The sequence below is a fragment of the Montipora foliosa genome, chromosome 9, assembly GCF_036669935.1.
Source record: "Montipora foliosa isolate CH-2021 chromosome 9, ASM3666993v2, whole genome shotgun sequence".
Lineage (NCBI taxonomy): Eukaryota > Metazoa > Cnidaria > Anthozoa > Scleractinia > Acroporidae > Montipora > Montipora foliosa.
Window position 1 is genome coordinate 32,003,452 of NC_090877.1, and position 21,283 is coordinate 32,024,734.

Sequence of the window (21,283 nt, forward strand, 5' to 3'; positions counted from 1 at the left end):
GCGATTTGCAAAATTTGAGAACAGTTTTTCCTGTGGCATGCAAACGAAGTTAAAAACCCTAATACGAATGTTGGAGATCCTCGTTCGAGGTCAAGTCAAGGTACAAGATGAACGACCACTTAAACATAGCATTGTTAAACGTATTTTAGTATTTAAACGGTAGATATAGGCATATTTTTATCCCCTAAAAATTTTTCATCTGTTCGGAATTCCAAGCTGAAAGTCTAGTGATCCGAAAATTATAGGGATCAAAACTTACCTTTACCAGAAAAAAGGTTCCCGAAAATTCTAGGTGACCTTTTAAGGGTAAAAATCCGTTAAAAATGGGCAATTACATACCATTTTTCAGATGTTCGAAAATCCTAGGACAGGCAAGCAAGCAAGGAATTTTACAACAAATGTTCGGAAAATTCTAAATCTCAAATTGTCTTCCAAACAGATATTTTCTGAAAATTGACGTTGGGTGCCCCTGATACTAACTCTTAAATATTAAAACCAAAATTGATGAAATAATGACCTACCTGTGGTAATCTTGTAACACGATGCTTCAAATCAAAACAAGATTCTTTTTCCGTAACTTTTCATGGCTCATGCATGACCCTAAGCACAAAAAACTTATTCTCATATATCATACACCGGTAGTCTTTATTTTAGTTCACTGGTGAGAATAAAGTAGCTTTTTCCTGAACACCTTATATTTTGTTCAAATTATGACGAAGTACGTGTACTGGTCAAATAACTTAAAAATGTGTGTTTTTGCTTAAGATTGTCAGAAGATTGCCACAAACACAAATGCATCTGGATTTTGTAGACAACAAATTCTAGATTATTTTGTTTTTGTTTCGTGGTCAAAATGCGTCTCTTTCAGTTTGAGAAATACTGCACGTTGTCGTAAATACTGAATTTATTATGATTCTGTCAGAGGATGAAGAAGTTTTTGTCTTTTGTTTCAGGGTGCTCTTCATCTGTGTTATTTTGTATTTTTCTTGGCCAAGTCCGTTAAGGGTAAGAATTAAAGCGTAATCAGCTCAAGCGCTTATTGAGACCGCCCTAAAGCAAAGAAGAAAATCTTGTTATGAAACACGCAACCATTCTGGACCGTGAATTGGTATAAAAAATAGTACCCTTTGTGGTATGGAAGGTTACAGGCCTGTACGTACGGTGTACGCTGAATAAAGAGACACCAACCAAAACTCTCTTTAATCTCTCTGAAATCAGCATTGACCAACATTATTTAGATAAAGATTTTCCAGTCTAAAAAGATTTCAAAACAGGCATAGATCAGCCCAGACTGAATTTCAACCGCCATCAGTACGATCGTTAACACAGCGGAGGAGAAGGCTAAAATTTAGGCGCAGTCTACTCTATTTGATACATACATACAAGTTACATACATACTTTATTTCCCAATATGGCCTTTTCGGTCACAGTTACAAGCAGATCATTACATATCATACAACAGAGCAATAGGAATAAATTATGATAAAAATGTTATAATTATTAAATAAGAATTACACGTGTGAATTCTTATGATAATATTTCAAGAAACTACTCCGAGCGTAATATTTTGATAACATACCTTTTAAAAATATTTACATTATCAATAGGTCATACGTAGTTACTTAAATTATTCCACGATTTACAACCACGATAATAAAAAGATATCTACCCTGTGGGTAGATAATTTTAATTGGATAAATTTTGGCTATATTCCTAGTGTTTCTGTTGTGCGTCCGTGAACATGTTACAAACTTATCATGAAGATAATCAGGCATAAAATTGTTGGTGCACTTAAAAACCACGGTAGCGTCCAAGCATGTCACAAACAGACAACCAATTTAGGGATTTTAACCCCTGAGAAATAGAATGGAATTTTCCAAAACCTAGAATAATACATGTAACAATACGAGCCCCAAAAGTTTGAACTAAATGAAGTCCTTCCAAATTGCCTTTACTAATATTTGACCACACAGTCGAACGTAAAAAAGTCTACAAAATACAAAAATAAAAGTTGAAATGGACAAAATATCTATTTATACAGTATTTAAATCTTTAAGTTCGTGGAACCTGATGCGATCACACTCTACTGCAGTTTCGCTCGGTACCGTATTGTAAAGGCTGTAAAGCTGGCGAAAAATAGCACGACCGTGATCGCAGGTGTGATAAAAAGATGGTTACGTGTGTTGAGAGCCAAGCAGTTGGCTATGAACGATGTACCACTGTACCCAAAACCAATTGATGATCAGCGGATTTTGAACTCGAACCTTCCGCGTTCATGTAAGGCCGTGTCAACAATTAGAGCTCAACCCCAGTTTTGGATTCAGAGATGGTAAACCTTGCTAGCCGTTACCCAACTTTATCCCGGTTCAGTGACGAACAGCTGATCGAGGCATCCTTTTTACATTCCATGCAGCAAAGGTGAAAGATCTTCGGTCAGTTAAATCTTCGTTGCCGTTTATTTGTGTTTCAGTGGCAACAGAGCAGATTGAAGTGACAAAATGGGAAGATACCGTGTCCAGTCCAAACTTTCCCCAAACATATCCTACAAATTCTAACATCTCCTGGATTATATCTGTTTCCAGTGGCAACAGAATAGAAATTCATATCTTCTCTGTACAGGCAAGTAACCCATAACGATAGACTGACCTTGCTCTCATCCCCCGGACTGCCCATTTATGTTTTTTTTGGAAAAGTAAAGGAAAAAAACAAATAAATAAACAAAGGGCAAAATTTCAGATACCCAAGCGAGTAATGAGAGAAATAAATGAAAGCCAAGCATCATCATCAACTGGGAACTCGAAAAAATTCTGAGTCCCAGATGAGATTTGAATCCGCGACCCTCCATTGTCCAGTACGGATACTCTAATCACTGAGCTACTGGAGACTCTGTAGTGAACAAGGGGGAAATGTGGGTATAGACTACGACTGCATCACGCAGTCACATAATCTAATTTTTACCAACCATAAATTTGGTTTTATCAACGGAGTTGATAATGTAAATCGAGTATTGGGTATCTGGAATTTTGGATTCGCTCTGACGAAGGGCTATCGCTCGAAACGTCAGCTTTTAGAATCTCTGTACGGTGGCCAATTTACATTATCAACTCCGTTGATGAAACCAAATTTTTGTATACTACTTCCCCACCGACGCAACACCACAGTTTCTTTAGAAACTCATGACCTCCTTCGTTAATTTTAACCATATATGACTCTCAACTGCATCGCGCAGTCACATTAAGGCTTATCAGCGATAACACCTCACTAACTGCATCACGCACTCACATTAAGGCATATCGGAGTGACTGCGTGATGCTGTCGTAGTCAATAGCCACATTTGACCTGTTCACCAGTAGCTCAGTGGTTAGAGTATCGGTACTAGATCACGGAGAGTCGTGGGGTCAAATCCCATCTGGGACTCCCAGTTGATGATGTTGCTTAATTAATATCTTTCATGAAATTCCACGTAGACTTTGAAATGCAGAGTTTAATTTTTAAGTAAATCCACTTTGTTTCCTGATATGAAAGTACGTCATCTAGCTGGCGTCTGTCAATCATAACCTGTCAACCTGTCAAATGGGAAATGTAAGCGGACCTAAGTTGGACTCAGGTTCCCTTGGCCCAACAGACCGAGTCACCACCAGCACAGGTATAACGCGATTGTAAACAAACTATTTCCTGGTGATGGCCTTGATATTAAAGTTTACTCCGACCTTTCCAAAAACACTTTTATGCTTAAAAATTAACACTTACTCACGGGCAGACAAGTTCTCCCTTTTTTTTCGATAAAAACCATTAGGATGGCTGGCAGCGGCAACGAAGATAGTGCAAGCCTCTTTTCATCTTCTTTGCAAGGTACTCCCTCACCCTTAGTGCCTTTCGCCTATGTTCGATTTTCTTTTATCAGACACAATGCGATGGAGATTACTTGCAGATCAGGGATGGGAAGAGCATGACGTCACCACTTGTTGGAAGGTATTGTGGGAACAATTACGGTCCATTTCCGGTCATCACGTCATCAGGGACCTACGTACTTTTACAGTTTGTATCCGATAACACCACTGACGGCAATCACTTTTCAGGATTCACATTGCGGCATACTGGTAAAATATTGATCTATAATGGAGTTTACAATTTTTTAAAAACATTCATTCCTTGGGGCTATTTATTATTTGCAAACACAGCGTAAAAATAATTTATTTGCGTGAAAAAGAACTCTTTTTACTCTGGCCGATTCAGTTTGCACGCATCCAAAGTTTAGAAATTAGCAGCCTCACGGAAACTTCCTTTTCCACGCAAGCTACTTTCAGGTCTTCATGAATCCCAAAAAGTTGGAGGGACACAATAATAATAACGAAAACGTCAAAATTAGAAGTTTGCATTTTCCAAACTTTTTCTTCATTAGTCCAGTACGTCGAACTTCTATAAACTACCCGAACTATTCAGTTACTGAGGTGGGAGGAACGGTGTTGAAACCAGGCAAAAAAAAATTGTCTCTATGTGCTCACGCTGTCCTCAGAGCTTGAGATCTAGTTATTTCACGTTATCGATTTGCAGGGAACTGGAAAGAAATGTACAAATTTTCACACCGCGCTCTGGGGAACAGATAATGTGAGGAACAGATTCGTTGGGTGCCCCTGTAAATGCTATTGTTTGGTGGCGTTCTCGTTGACGTTGGCATCGTAGAATTTTTAAGGTCTCTAACGTTCACAGTGGAACATACAAGAACGAAGCAAGGTCTAGAAATAACGTAGAAAATCCTCCTTGTCCGTAAAGCTTGCCTTTCTTAAAGAAAAATCATCTGTACACTTTATTAAATACCGTTTGCAGCCTGCAACTTCTATCTACCCCTGTTCCATGAAATTAATGCCTCATCCACTCCAACAATAAACTAGAAAAACCATTTTTGCTTCTTTGCATCAAACTGTAAATCTGAAGGCTGAAAATGCAGCCTTCATTGATTGTCTACGTGGGGCAACGTGTGTGCGCTCTTCATGCGAGAGAGCCCGAGTTCGAATCGCGGGTCGGGAGAAACTTCCTACGGGATACCGGAATATTAATAGCACATTGCAGATTTGTGATTGCAATGAAAACAAAAAAACACGAAGAAAAATAAAATGAAAATCATCCGGATTTCTACAGTGGTTCCCATGGCATCCCACGGAAAAACTATAAACAAATAACAAATGATGAGGAATTATTTAAATATTTTTCTGGTATTTTGGTCTTAATTATTAACAGACGTTTCGACTGAAACGATCTGTGAAGTTTGTCACGTGATAGTGAACTACCACGTGACAAACTTTACTTCTGATGGTTTCAGTCGAAACGTCTGTTAATAATTAAGACCAAAATTCCAGAAAAGATTTAAATAATTCCTCACTTGAATTGAATCTGGATGAATAACAACATTCACTTTCACAAATATAACAAAGGATACTTCTCAAGTAACGTTCGCAGCTACAATGATCTAAAAAATGTGATGGTATTAAACAAACTTAACATTTCAGTATTTCTTATGTGCAGGTTTATGTCACTTGCACCTAAACTCGACGAATGGAGTTATAACAACGCCAAATCATCCGAACCAATACCCTAACTTCTTGGATTGCCTATGGATGATACAACTTCACCCTTCAGTATTTATCAGTGTGGAATGCCACGATTTCGCACTGGAGCAAAAAGAAGGATGCTTATTTGATTATATGGAAGTTCTTGCAGGCGTGTCATCTGATGCTCCAGTGATTAAACGATATTGCGGTATTCATAACGAAACATTAATATTTGCGAGACAGGGAAACATAAGTATTAAATTCGTGTCAGACAAAGATAAAGAGTTCGGGGGATTCCGCTGCACATACAAAGTTAGTAAAGGTAAGAGGAATTCTTTTATTAGCCTCATCGGAAAAGAGCGGAAAATTGGTCACAAATTCGTTGCGTGGGGCCTGGGTAACCCACAGTCAGGTGGGAAACTTTATGAAAAATACATAACATTGCGTGAGACTGGCGAGGTGAAGATGCTATACGTACAAAAATGTCACCCTCGACGGTCATTAATAACTAACAAGCGCTTAGGCTTAAATAGTGCAGATTATTGGTACTTAACATTACAAACGATATTCTTAGGGGCACAGGAAATGATAGTTTTCGTCTCATCTGGCCTGTGTTATATATTTGTCATAAAGTGTCCCACCTGACTTTTGCGGATCCATTTTAGTGACAACCGTGTCGATAGATCAAGACACTCGCCCGACAATGCATGTTTTATGAGTCAAATGAGTCAATGAGTCAATGAGTCATGAGTCATGAGTCATGAGTCAATGGACTCACAGTCAATATAGCAATAATTTGTTGATTAAGTTTAAGCCCTCGTTTCAGTGATTAGGCCTAAGCACTCTCTGAAATTTTAGCTTTCATTTTATGGTTTAATTAACTGCACTAAATCGTTGACCTCAGGTTTGTCAGTTGAATTACTGTTACGAGTTATCGACGTTAAATATGGTTGCTTTACTGTACTTTACTTTGCTTTACTCATTGACTCATAAATACTTGACACTTCACTCGCCGCCATGTTTGTCTTGATCTCTCCGATCGAATTACACAGACCCAGCGCGACGAATGAGCGCTCAGCACTCCCGCTCTAATCCGATAATTTCAATTATCAGCAAGTGTCTTATAACAACAATAAAAGCAAGGTGACACACGCTAACACTAACCCGGTGTGCGCCAACACATCACGCATGCGCACAACCATTTCACCCGGTCAATTAGCAGCCATGGACAGCTGTTTCTGACTGTTGGGCATAGCACCTTCCCACACGCTTGCCATGGGAGAACAGTTTTGCCAGCCCAGCTTACCACATGTATGGCATGTGAAGCTGCCACATAAAGGGGTGCTAAAATGTTGGCTACACCATGCTGATGAGGTCCAAAAGGCCGAATCAGCTGTCCATGGCTGCTAATTGACCGGGTGAAATGGTTGTGCGCATGCGTGACGTGTTGGCCACACTGGGTTGGTGTTAGCGTATGTCAACTTGCTTTTATTGTTGTTGCTAAAATTATGCACTGCTGGATCATTGCACCTTTAATCAACACCCATTGGACCTCTGCACCGCTTCTTGGCATTTATTTGAATTATCAGACTCGAATATTACACACACATGGGCGGATCTAGGGGGAGAATGCAGGGGCTGCACACCAACCCCTGAGATGACCTGAGGCTTCCTAATAGAAATGGTATTCTGCAAAAAAAAAAAAAAAAAACCCGTCACCAGTCAGCTACGCCATTCCTTAGTGGTGCACCCCCTCCTAAGAAAAATCCTGGATCCGACTGTGACACAGATTCATGCCCTCCATCTGCCCACTTTCTGAGAACAGAGCCATGCCGTTGCCCTTTTATTTTTCTCTCTTCTAACTAAATATCCTGCCGGGTCGCAGGATAAACATATATAGCAGAGACTCTCGCTGAACAAGGTTATAAAAAAACGACCTCACTGATAGAAACATGGTATCACTTAAGTTTGTTAAGTTTGTAAAACAAAAATTGTGGGGCAAGACGTTTCGCATACAGATGATAATCCACTGAGCAAAATTTTCTTGATATATCACTGATCTGAAATCATTTTGAAGAACTAGCGGCAAGAGACAGCTGTTATGCGCCAGGGCGTGGAATGTAAATCCTAGTCTCACACACTCGCTCCGTTTGTCGTTAGTCAGAGGAGAATGGACAAATTGGACAAATTGGACAGAGTGCTCTCGAACATGTCACCATGGAAACCAAACAAGGTATCGCGCATGCGTGAATCCTTTGCCAGAGAGTGAACTACAACTAGTTTGTGATGATGTGCCAGACGTAGAGAGGAGGGACTGCTTCTTATCTTACTGTAGTAAGTGTTTATAGTATAGTAGCAAGGCAAATAGCAAAGAAGTAATGAAAACTCCTGGCAATTTACATTTTGGGCCAAATTTGATGGACCTTTTTGACACTGGAGACGGTAGACGCGTGTTAAAGCAAGTGTCCCACTGAAAAAGCGTTTCTCAACATTTTTTGATAAAAGTTTGTTACTCGCATTTATCGAAGATAAAAAAAGGAATTGAAGATTGCATTGTCTTTTTACATGATTCTAATTCTGTTGAATTGTCGCGTATTCTTGGCTCCTTCCGAGTTAAAGTCCTCCCTTTATTGAAATACTGAAACGCAAGTTCATTTACTCCACTGAATCACATTGTTTGCACATTATAATCTCAATAATCAACATTCGCAGTTAAAAAGGATTCGACCTCCAAGCCTAATGCGCATGCTCAGATCCCCAAAACTCGTACTAGTACATGTATTTCGAGCTAAAGGCCAGTATTTCTGATAAAGTTTACTAGCTTTGAGTGCGGTGGTGCATGTTGTCTTCTTTCACTAATCACAGTGAATGACATCAATTTGTCTTTTTTTTATATTTTCTACCAAAGGTGTGTCAACTTCCTCTTATGGCTCGGTCTTTTCAAACTCCTTTGCAGCTATCACTTATTCAAAGGACTGGAGCATTATAACTTCTTCAAAAGACTCTAACATTGCGTATTCCATCTCGGCTGAAGATTCTGCAATACAAAGGCCACAAGTACTTTTCTCACTGGACACGCCTCAAACCCTGAATAATTCTTTTTCAATCCACTTTGCGGATACAAGTACAACCATCAATGGAGATTCTCAAGACGTAAACCCAAAAACGTCTACTTTATCTCAAAGTTCCTCTTTCTCATATTCCTTGGCAGTCTTCTCGCGAGAAATTGCTTTAATGAAAGCTACGGCTCACTCACATGAAATAACAAGAAAACTCATAATGCCCACAACGAGCAGTCACTTGCATTCGAACGCTTCCTTGATCCGTCAAACAGTGAACCAATCTCAAGGAGCATTTCCTGACCAAACAAACACGTCGGGAAGTAACACTGGATTGTTAATAGAACCAAGTGCTTCCTTATCTTTTATAACTTCGTTGACTAAAAGAAGGTCTTTCTTGTCTCATATAAACGTTTCGCCTACTAACGCTTCTTACATCAATTCAGACAACACATCCACTCTCAACAACATGTATAGAGAGGATTCGCTCAATACGGGTAACAATATGATTACCGCTGCTCCCTCTGGGACAACCACAAGTTTTGACATCACTCTATCAAAGACAGCTTTATTATCAAAAGGATCAAAAGGAAAAGGTGATAAAACGTTTGCCTCCTTACTTGGGAAGATATCTCAGTTTCCAAATGGGAAAATCTCACCCAATTTACCGCCTGGTAGCACCTCTAGAATATCAGAGATTGGATCCTTTGGATACAATACTTTTCAAAGTCCTTTTTCAACAGGGGCACACCATGAAAACTCAGCATGGAACACTTATCATAGTGGAACACAATTTCAAGACCCAGCTTCGAGATCGAGAAGCAGCGTCACTGTGGTTTTGAGACCAAACAAAACTCGAGGCAACACAGAATTACGAGAGACTCCTCAACAGAGATTTTCGTTACAGGAATCTCCGTCCACTCAGAGGACTCTCTTTATGATATCTTTGTTAAAATCATTGTACACCCAGCAAACGAACTTTTCAACAGCTGGAAATCCGAGGAAATTGTCTCATTTCAATGGAGACAGCCTCGACACCGCGACGCCTTATTTACACCAACCAACTTTTCGAACTTCCAGCGTGCTGCAGTCAGGTGATCGAATCATAGCATTGAGCATTGACGTGTAAAAGAACGTAGTCACGATTGCCACTAACAATTAAGTAAATAATACGACACATCATTCGTACTTCGGGTGATGTGCTGATTTAGGTGAAAGTATGGGCATATAATCAAGAAAAACTCTGTTTTTGAAAACAATTTCACACAAAATGACGAATTGCGCCAATCACACTAATAAATTCTTCTTTTTCGCCAGATTATTCAACATCTTCCATGGTAAAAAGAACTGTAAGTGGTGAACGCGGTTTGTTTACAACCACAGCTTCAGCTCTGTCATCTGTAACAAAACATTCTAGTTTTCGTGAAAATCATGGAACAGTGAAAAGAACAGAAACAAGGAAAGATCTTAATTCCATTAGAGTAAACACGTATTCAAGATATCGTCAAATTACCCCAACAACAAACAAACATCACTATGGAACAATACCGCTGTCCAGTGGAATAACAGCTTCTTACTCTTTTACTGGCAACAACTGGAAAAGTACTACATCAGCTGCTGTTATTATTGCAGTCGACACAGATGACTTTGAAACAAGGGATCACCCCCTTTCACTGTTATTTGGAGTAAACGTTTCTTCTTCCTACGCAACCAGTGCGTGGAAAAATACCAGAGCCACTAGAATTTTGACCAGTGATCAATTATATACAAGCACTCCTTTCTCAAATTCAGCCATGAAGTCTACTCCTAAAACTCCCTTCTTTGCCTTGTCGACTCTGACATCTTCACCAGTCTACAGTATAAACAGCTCATTATGGCATCATTCATCTGACATGTACTCTTCTCCTTTCACGGCATCTAGAACTCGTATGGTCTCTCTCGACTCCACTGATTTGCACCAGCGGCATAGCGCATCTGTGACATATCATACACACACCGCTTCTTCTTCGACTACAGGTACCATGCATATTGTTAAAAGGTTTGATTCTAGCCAATTTAAATAAAAATCGAGTTCCACTCAGTTAGAAATACTTACCGATAAAATCAGAGAAAGTGACAGTTGGGCAAATGGAAAGAGCTGAAAGAGAGAGGACAGGCACTTTATTTAAGTGACTGATCTTCAAGCGATGCATGGAGCACTAATTGGGGACACTGTAAATCGAAACCAACAAATCGGATAAAACCGGAGTACCCGGAGAAAAACCTCTCGGTGCAGAGTAGAGAACCAACAAACTCAAGCCACATATGACGCCGAGTCTGGGCATCGAACCCGGGCCACATTGGTGGGAGGCGAGTGCTCTCACCATTGCGCCATCCTTGCACCCCAAGAAAGAAAAAAGTTCATTTTCAACTAATGCATGAAATCCGAGTGCCTCACGTTTGTTAACCACAGCAAGGTGCGTTTACTACTATTCAGAAAGTTGCTGCTATTTATCATCGTTAACTTTTGAAAGCGACACCTTAAACGAATTGTAACTGAAAAACAAGTGGCCCTCCTTATGATCAAACAAAGCTGTACATATCAAATCAGACCCCTTTGCTGAACATTTTAAGAAATTATTCGAAAAAGTTCTAGCGCGCTTTTCTTTTTCCGAAAAATCCAAAAGTTCAAAATTCGCCATGACGGCCACTGGTCTCTTTGGAAAAACAATGAAAAATGCTGCAACTTTGGCAATTTCATACGCGAGAACGCGGTGCATTTGCGATTTGATATTTTGTGTTTTGGCAAAAGGTCCTTTTATCTTTTCAAAAGTATAAAATTCATGTAATGTTGTTTAGTTCGAGTCAGCATAATGACCCGTTGAAATAATGTATATTGTATCTTCTTGGCTGAGGTGAAATAATGGTCAACTTTAAGGGTGTATAAGAATCTTAGCATATAAATTCAAACATCAGGTTAAAGCTTTATCCTTGTAGTTTATCGCCTCTAATTGTCTTTTTCGGCCCGACAAAAACGGCCACTCCAAATTGAACAGTGTTCGGGCTATTTTGACTAATATATAGATTTAGCCAAGGCTAAAAGCGGAGCTCCCTGGTAATTTATTCTTACTGCCTGTAGGGTTAGTGAAAATAAAAGGTTTCGAATTACCCGCGTTTTGATGTTTCCGGTTGCTCCTTAGCTTTCCTTTAATAATTAAATCATTTTCTTTGCTTTCTTCTATAGAAAAATTCATTGCCTAACTAGTGAATTCCACGGTAAATTTTACGCTAAAAACCGATATCGCATGAATCACGATTCCAATAAAGGTTGAGTGCGCGTCTTTTTAGCGATTTTCATCTCTTGAACTTCATCTTTCATTTGAAAAGTGTTCTAAGTCACTGTTAGACCTTGCGAAGACAATATGCGTCGCTTTTAGAGGAATATGTTGGTAAAACAGAAGAAGAGGGATTGCCCTTAAAAAAAGCACAAAAACTTACCTTGAAGCCAATTCAACATTGGCCAGACATTTAAGCTGGATTCCGAAACCGTAGGTTGAGAAATAAGAAGATCTATTCGACCCGATCGAAACCATCTCTTCAGAGTTCCCGACGCCCCAGCAAGTCGTTTTCACGTCCGCAAAATCGTGTTACAACATCGTGGCGGTTGATGACATTCGTGCTTCGCAAGAGGAAATTAATTTTGACACCGCTCGACGTGGTATCGTTTCTCGGGGTCCACAGGGTGTAAAATATCCTCCCGTAAGCGGACAGTAAATAATATCAAGAAAATTTCTAACGAAATGGGTTCGATTTTGATGGATTAATCAAATCGCAAGGTTCACAAATGTCTTCTCGGGCTCGAAAAGTTTTCGGAACTTTCGAGAAACAGGCCCCTACACCGATAGTGCAGGAAAACGGAACACAGTCTTCGAACGCGCTTTAGAACGGACTGAAGACAAAGCACCATTACGGTGGTACTCTGTGTTAAGGTGACTGGAAAGGTATCAAGATGCATGAACACTCAGCAAACGCTAGCCTTCTTCCCATTCTTCTCGCGGCTTCGCTGCCAAAACATTCCTCTTGTTGTCGACTCGCAAATGTTCTTTTCACCCAAATTCAAAACTTGTACATTTTGGGCTGAGGAAAGAAATGAGCCGGCGCACCTCCCCTTCTCGAATTCGACTCAGATACATGCTCATAAATATAATTTTGACAGTTTGTTTGAAAAAGGCACAGATAAGCTGACTACATATTGGAAAAAAGTCATTCTTTTAATTTATGATACACTGTAAAAGAGATGAGATAGAATTTGTTCAAGACCAGCCTCGGAAAGGGATAGCATTTTTCATATTTGAGGTGAAATGAGGGTAATAGTTGTTTGCGTCTCAGCAGTGCAAACTTACGTGATTTTTAAAGCACTTTCTGATTTTGGCATTTTGCATTGTAAAAACGCAAAGATGGCTTACCCCAATTAAGGCAACGAAAATTGGTGAAAATGTCACTGGAAATGTGCCATTTGTACTTTATATTCATTGCATAAAATAATGCTGTGAGGACTTTTTCAGCTTTTCGCTCGCGATCATTAAGGATCGGTAGGCAGCATTTTAGATTACTTCTCGTAATAGCAAAGCAACAACAACAAAAGCAGCAAGCCTGCCTATTCAACTTCATAAGTTTCTCTGACGGAATATGTGAATCAAATTTTAGTTTTTAGATACTGTATTCAGATCACTCGCGATCGACGGCTGTTGTCATTTCTTATTATGTTGCGTGTTCAAAGGGTGTGGCGGCTTTGTCAAAATGTAATTCAAACATCAGTGAATTACTTTAAGGAGTTCTTGGAATAAATTTCGTATCGAGAAAACCATATGATGCATTCTTGACCAAGCTATAACCTCCTGTTTGACAGCCGTTCAGCGGTTCGATTTCATTTTTAATTAAAATAGCCCGAACTCTTTTCAACCTGGACGCGCCGCTTTTGTCGGGCCAAACAAGAAAATGAGAGGCAATAAACTTTAGCGATAAAGCTTTAACCTGATGAAAATATGATATGTAACTGCATATACTAGGATTTTTATAGGCCTAATATGAAAATGGTATAAGATACAAAGCACATTATTTCAACGGGTCATTATGCACCGATCAACTCGAATCTTGAACACCTCCCCCCCCCCCCCCCCTCCCGGGCAAATCACGGGCATTTGAACTTTTGAAGATTGGATCGTTCAAATTCCCGCCCCCCTCGGGACAAAATAGTGTTCAAATGCCCTACCCTGTCGTCGGATTTGTCTGTCTGTCCCCAACTTTTGTAGACCCTTTTTTGTAAGCCAATCGCTCACAAATGCTATATCTCTTCCTTTAAACTTTTCCATCTCGTCCAAACATGTGTTTATGGCTGTTAGCGACTTCTTCCGGTTCAATTTTCCTCACCCTACACAGGCAAAGGTCAAATTCCCCACTCCCCGGGCACAGAAGATAGTCAAATGCCCGGGGTTTGCCCGGGGGGGGGGGGGAGGGGGGATGTTGACGTTTCGATTTGATCGGCGAATTGTGCGCACTTAAAGGGGCAGCTTCACGGTTTTGCGCATGTCCAAGCTTTAGCGCTAGCAGTTGTAAATTTTACGGTTTCTTACTGAACCAGATGATGTTAATTAAACACAGAGAGTATTAAAGCAAATACACTGAATGACTAAGGCCCAAATTTGGTGGAAGACACTGCGGGTTTACACCGGAAATATAGAATTTGGTTTTGATCTCGAATTTATTCTACGGGTCGATAATTTATTCTACGTACGAGTTGTCATAACGCACGAGTAATCTATTCGCATGCAGTAGGTTCATAACACAAAGGAAATGATTACAAAAGAAATTCCAATGAGTAATCCATTACTATGAGATTGTTTCCGTTTCCTGCATCAGTGCTTTCGATTGTTTCAATAACAATGGAATTAAATGGGCTGACGTGACAGTTTGCCCATGCGCAGAGACGTGAAACTCTCCTTTAAATGTAACATTTCATGAATTTTATATTTTTGAAAAGATGAAAAGACCATTTACCAAAACACAAAATATGAAACCAGCAATGCACCGCATTTTCGCCAAAGTTGCAGCATTTTTCATGCATTCGTGAAAGTAGTTCACCAAAGGGGTTCCTTGGGTAAAATAAAATAAAATCACATTTTCTACGAGTAACAATTTTGGTATAATATATTCCTATATGGAGATTGAAAAAAAAACTAATTGATATTTTATTCTTTTCTTTCGCAAGTGAACGAAATAAAGGCCAGATATGATTCAGATTTTGATCGCTCTGCCAAATCAACAGCGACAGTGTGGCTAGCTTTATTTCTTGGTCGCTTTGTCGCCAAGTCGTCGAGCTTTAACGACGAGGCGATAGCAGTAGTGTCTCTAGCTTTACGGGGGTTGGGTGGGGGGGGGGGGGGGGGGGAACGCAAACAGAAGAAGCACCAACCAACCAATTACAGAAGAAAGGGAAACATCTTAAGTCCAGCGACAGTCCCAAAACCATTTCAGATTTTGAATAGAAATTCCGGAAACTACGGAGTTTTCTTTTTAAAGGAATAAAATAAATGCAAAATTTTATGTCTTGAAACCCCCTTCCTTTTCAGGATACAGATGAATTTAAGACACACGAAAGTTACGATTCGTGTAGGTACCCCCCCCCCCCCCCTTATTTCAATGCTGGATAACTTTACCAAAGGGAGCTATAAATACAGAAAGCAAAGTAACAAATCCACAAACTTTTAGCGTGAACTCTACAAAGTCATTCGACTTTTAAACCGTGATCTCTTTTTGTTTGATTTTATAGTCGCTCCTAGTCCACCTCCTGAAGGTGATACTCAGTCAGTCTTGCCGTTTCCATGGCACCTGATTCCTTTCATGGTCATCATCTTTATACTCATTGTGGTGATATTTATCGCTCATTACCTACGTATTGCTGACATCATAGATGCCATCATTCTCATCTTAAAAGGCAAAAAAAGAAAAGAAAAAGCTTCAAAGAAAGAGAAAACGAACCTGGACATGATAAAAGGAAACTTCTCGACCGCAGGTTTCAAAGCTTCAACTTTTCATTCATATCAAAGGGAACTGTTCTACGAAGACGCCTTGAACTTTTCTTTATTTGAGAACACGAAAGCGATCGAGTTTTCCATTCAACTGGACGAAGAGCACCAAAGCTCAGAATCGAGGGAATCTGTAGAAATTGCTTGTGTAATGGGACACGAATCAAGAGATACAAAACCACTCAGCGACTCGTTGAGTGAAATGTTCGATCCAGTAGAAACCCACTGACAGTAATAAAACATAACTAAGACATATTCGCACCCTTGGTCGGCTTCGGTGTCTAAGGCCACTTACACTCAACCATCAAAGAGGCCACGTTTTTCAATGGCATTTTAATAAAATATTGTGAATAGCCATTCATAAGTTACTACTGATCTTTTAGACCCAATAACTTCCAACTAGCGTTTACCGAGAGAGCACGTTACCTTCATTGGAAAATAGAAATAACTTAATTTCACCTACTAAATTGGAAAGAAACCAGGATTACGTTAGAAATCAGAACAATTAAAAACGACATGAAATTCTCAATGACGTGAAAAAGTGTGATCAAGATAAATTACTTGTATGTCTCTTTCAATAGCAAAAATAATGCATTTGTTCCTCTTTCATTTCAGACACCAAAGCCTCGTGCTCTAAACTAAAGGCTACCTTTTTTACACAAACACCTGTGAGACGACCATGACCGATTGCTTGGTACTGAATGAATGACAAGGGTCAATGCAATAATACTCTTCCTTTTTTTTTACAACAGAGCTTTTGAGTTCTCGTCCCTGATTTTGATTCTACTGTTTTTAATTAAAGCACTAAACGGTACATTTGACAGCCAAACATCAATATTTTAAATCAAGGTTGTCATTTTTTAGAAAAGAAAGGATAAGAAAGTAATCCAATGAAAATATTCCCGGTGTAAGGTGAACTTAAAATAATGGGATGGCTGAAAGTGCAATAACTCTCTATCATTTTTTCTTTTCATCTGTCTTTTCACCAAACAATCCAAATGTGTTGGAACAGGCGAAGACAGCTGCCTGTGTGAACCTGATCTTAATAAAATTACCGTGACCAGGCACTACCACGAAATCCGCGCAATCGATACCACCAGGAGGCAGACGGCAATGCCAGCAATTAGAAAGAATTTTGGTGTATTTTTGTCCGGTGAAGTTTCAAAATTACGCACTGCTGAAGCTTAGGGATAAATTAGGCAACAATAGCGTAACACATGTCTTTTCTGATCTGAGGAGATAACTCGTTATTCCGAATCCAAATCCAAGGAATCCATGCCATGTTTGCATCGATCGCGAAGACGTGGATCTCTCCGTATACGCGGACACTCGTCATCCTCCACTTTTCTGTTACTGTCCAAAGTTGAATGTTTGTGGGACAGCCATACTTGTGAACATGTAACCTCCTTGTTGTTCAATTCTTTTGGATTCTGTTGGCAAAAAAGAAGAACATTGCCATCACATAAAAGGGTACAAGCTTTGCAATTGAGACTTTTGACAAGTTTAACACACCTAAAGCAGCCTTCCTCTGCTCTGCGTGAACAAACACATTTTGAAGTGCTTTCGCTTGCTCGCTATTCAGAACACCGGTCAGGGCCGAGTACCACTCTGGATCACTATTCTGTAGACCTACAACAAAGAAACAACAAACCAAGGTAAACTGCCCAAAGTTTCAAAGAATGTTGAAAAACTTCCACTCCAACTTCCACGCAAAGCCTTGTGTTTTCCGAGTTGTGGTTAAAGTAAGGAACCACATCGATGTTAAAGCTTTTTTATGTTGGGAAAAAACGAATCAGTCCCAGGTGCACATGTACCTTCAAGTGAAGTCCTAAAAGCGATAAATTCATCTGTTTCTTCATTGTCTACTGATGTTGTGAAATTTTCAAGAGCTGTTTCCTCCTCTTCCACATCTTCATCGTCTAAATGGTCGGCAGCCTGGAACAAATCCGTTCACAATTAATATATACTGTGATCAATGAAGATGGACTTGTTTTAATCACGAGCTCTCTTGTAGCCAAAGCTGAATTATAAAGAAATACAGTCGAACCTGTACATGACAGGCACCCTCGGGACTTGAGCAACTGGCCGCTTAATACAGGGAACACTAAAAATACTCACTGGGCGTGGTCAATGGCATTTCATACAAACACTTCAATGCAAGGAAACAATAGGACAATCGCTACACACTGTCAAGCAATCAATACTTTGAACAAGTTGCCAACTTGTAACTTAACGGTATAAAATACGTAACGTTGCGTACTTCAGTACCTTGCGGACATCTGGAAATCGTTAATGATACTAAACGGCCGATTATAAGCTTACAGGAGCTTTGTGCAAGTTACTTCTGTACAGTGATGATGGATCGCATTTTGATTAAAACACAATAAAATACCGCATAAAATGACATGTGCCTTAGCTTCCGTTCAAGGGTGGCCACTTAAAACAGGTAAAAATAACAAAGAAAGACAAATAAAGGACTGCTATAGGCTGGCCGCGACCGCTAAATAGAGTTGCCCGCTTAATACAGGTAACAAATACAGTGTTTGTATGAGCGAAAAATAGGGACTTTGAAAACTGGCCGCTTAATTGAAGGTGGCCGTCTAATACAAGGCCGTTGTGTACAGGTTCGACTGTAATGGAACTTCACAGGAAGATGAAACAAGGCAACAGTTTCAAAGCCTTGTGGCAAGCGGAATTATTGCGGCTTGATTTTTTATATACACGTCGAGGGACAAAGAGCAAGTAGAATCCTGAAGAGAACACTGGGTTTCCTGGAGAGGCAGCGGACGACCCCGAATAGTTAGTGAGCATAACAGGGGACAACGTAGGAACAAGTATACGAAATTCCACCGAATAACAGTAACAAAAACTGGAAAGCGAACTGTATGCGGTGTAAACACCGAGCACCTTTTGGGCCAGCCCTTCGATGTACTGCACATCGTCTTCATTGATTTCATCCTCATCACTTGCGAGTTCGTCTAAAATCGTGAAAAGAAAAACGTGATGAGGAAAAAGTTTCACTAAAATCGTGAGTCGTGTTTCTGGTAAAAACTCCATACCTTCGTCGCTTGCATCACTGCCATCATCATCGTCATCGTCATCATTATCATCACCTCGGTCTTAACAAACAAACAAACAAACAATGTTACGTACAACTAACCCACCACGTCGGCGAGAACAGTCTGATGGTATAAAGAAATGCCGAAAATTTCTCCTAACCACAAGCCAGTAGCTTATTCAACTTCGCAGGGGGAAAATGGACTTATACACGGGGGAGCTTATATTCGAGGGGGCTTTTGGCTGAAATAAAAAAAACAAACAAGCAAACAAACCCACTGAAACGAGCTAACTGCGATAAGGCGAGTTAAAGTTGGGAAAAGAAGGCATCATAATATTTTCAAATTAACTCCAAATGGTAAAAGAACTTGTTAAATATCCAATCTTAAACCTTTTAGCTTTCATAACGAGCCAGTTATTACCCGTCCAAATCTGATAAAATTCTTGGGTGGCAAGGGCGCTAATGATCCCACACATTCTTTGTAAAATTCATGAGAAAGAAAAGCTCATAAAGTACTGTATCATGAAAACTCCCCAGAGTACTATAAGTTAACATTACGCAAAGTTAGTTTTTATAGTTTAAGGTCTTCATGTGCACCATTATTCCAAAATGGCCGCTAATTTATGCGGATACAAATTGGCCCTTGTTGCCTCGTTCAAGATAAAATATTCTTTTGAATTTTTAGCTTAAGAACGAGGCATCAAGGGCTAATTTGAATAAAAACAAAAGAATATTTAAATGGCGGCCATTTTGGAAAAAGGTGTATTGACGGTCCTAAACATATCAAACACTTTTCAAGACTTGGCTGCAAGATCATTTAAGGTGATTCCCTAGAAATAGAACTTGTCATAGATTTCCGCTGAAACTTCGCACACTGTTGTAACATGTCAAGGAGACGATAAAAATATAATAAAAAAAGGGGATCACCGTGCTCGTTTTCCTGGTACGACGCTAACGAACACGGGTATTTGAGATACTCTGACAATTGCCGCGCACCCCAAATGTTGGACAAATTTTGTTCGATTTTGTAAATGCATAACGAAGAGCGTGGTGTCATTCTATGGTTAATTCAAGTACGCAACTGGAAAGTGTATATGAATGTAGCCTGCAAGCAGGCCCTCCGAGGGACTAGCAGAAAGAGAGCCTGCTCGCAGGTTAATATGAATGCCTTTATGAGTACTTAACTCTCCAAAATAGATTTAATTTAAATGTAGGCTGTTCGACTTGTAATGGCTCCTTCCGTACAATTTTATGAAATTGCCAGCTGGCCATAAATTTTTGCTGATTTTTTCACTACTCCATGAGGACAGCGTTTTCAGCAAATATATGAAATAAAAAATAGGGGTCACCGTACTGGTTCAGGATAAAATAGCTATTAGGCTTGGCATCAATGAAAATCCGCCATTTTATCAAAGTGCCCACACTACTCCACGCGCCAATGACGCAAGAAATTATGCGCAGAAGAATTGCGCGATGCAAAACCAGGGAATCACCTTAATAAGCTACCATCTAATATTAAAACATTAGCATTACGAACGCACATGACTGCCAGAGCTAAAGCTCACTTGGATTGATGATTCATTTCGAATCTTCAAAGCAGCATTGCTCAGAGATTATCTGGTATGCCGGGTTCAACATTCAGTACTTTATTCTGGGCTGACTGATTAGAAAACGATAGCTTTGGGCTAATGAGGCAAAAAAAGCAAACAAAGATGCCCTGTAACAGAAGGGCGCTAATGAAAGATAGTTAACGGTATTCAGAACAAGAAATGAATTTTTTTATGGATCCGTTGAACATAAAAGTTAACTTACTTTCGTAAGCCCTCTTGAGTCCTGAAAACAATGTTAGTAGGGCCGGGATAATCTGGGGCGAGCACTGTACCAACGCTGGTGGTCTCATCTCTCTTGGAAGATCCATAAGTGCACAGAAGCCCAATACAAACATCTTACGATCATGGATTCTAATTAAAATAATCAACAGTAAGATAAACGATATAAGAAATTTCATGCAGCACAGTGGTTGAGGCGCTCTTGAAATCAACGAAACGACAGACCTGAACAACAAAATAACTGCTAATAATCCCAATAGCTTGGGTTCGATACGTAATTTGGTCCTTTTCTTCATCATTTGAAAAAAAAAATTCATAACAGATACAAACTTTCCAAGTGTCATTGAAAGGGCACGACCGTTAACGAAAGGGAAATGCGCGAAGCCTCTTGTTACGTTTTTAAACTAATCAAAATTGGTGTTTTTTGCTGTGCTTACCCGAAAAAGCAGTCATAGTCGTTGATCCATTGAGAGAAGAATTGTGCTGTAACTGTTTCCTGAGTGTTTGGAAACTGAAGCTTTTCCAAAATGCTCAACAGAAGAGGTGCGTTGTATACCAACCCTGATATGGCCTGTTAAAACACTTTACGATAGGTGAAATCATTCCTGAATTTTCGTTGGTTTTTAATGCTTTGAAAAATAACTACAAGTTGGAGATTTCTAATACATCACAGAGCACAAGGTATGCAGTTGAGCACGTTGGTTGGAGTTGACACTTCATCCTC

General features: G+C 39.7%; 2 protein-coding genes across 2 annotated transcripts in view; one reads left to right on the forward strand and one right to left on the reverse strand.

The window, feature by feature from the left end:
- Positions 1 to 16,697, forward strand: LOC137969645 (uncharacterized). Its single transcript, XM_068815968.1, has 8 exons — positions 1 to 100; positions 954 to 1,005; positions 2,471 to 2,619; positions 3,905 to 4,100; positions 5,524 to 5,871; positions 7,710 to 7,883; positions 9,926 to 10,624; positions 15,417 to 16,697. The coding sequence occupies exons 1-8, from the start codon at positions 38 to 40 to the stop codon at positions 15,899 to 15,901; spliced, it is 2,166 nt and encodes a 721-aa protein (XP_068672069.1). The 5' UTR covers positions 1 to 37; the 3' UTR covers positions 15,902 to 16,697.
- Positions 15,987 to 21,283, reverse strand: part of LOC137969644 (importin-7-like) — a 26,573-nt gene continuing 21,276 nt past the window's right edge. The window contains exons 23-29 of the mRNA XM_068815967.1: positions 20,997 to 21,130; positions 20,543 to 20,691; positions 18,732 to 18,791; positions 18,580 to 18,650; positions 17,487 to 17,607; positions 17,185 to 17,301; positions 15,987 to 17,102 (exon numbers count right to left, since the gene is read on the reverse strand). Of these exons, the coding sequence (XP_068672068.1) occupies positions 17,023 to 17,102; positions 17,185 to 17,301; positions 17,487 to 17,607; positions 18,580 to 18,650; positions 18,732 to 18,791; positions 20,543 to 20,691; positions 20,997 to 21,130 (732 nt within the window). The 3' untranslated portion in view covers positions 15,987 to 17,022. The remainder of the gene's footprint in view (positions 17,103 to 17,184; positions 17,302 to 17,486; positions 17,608 to 18,579; positions 18,651 to 18,731; positions 18,792 to 20,542; positions 20,692 to 20,996; positions 21,131 to 21,283) is intronic.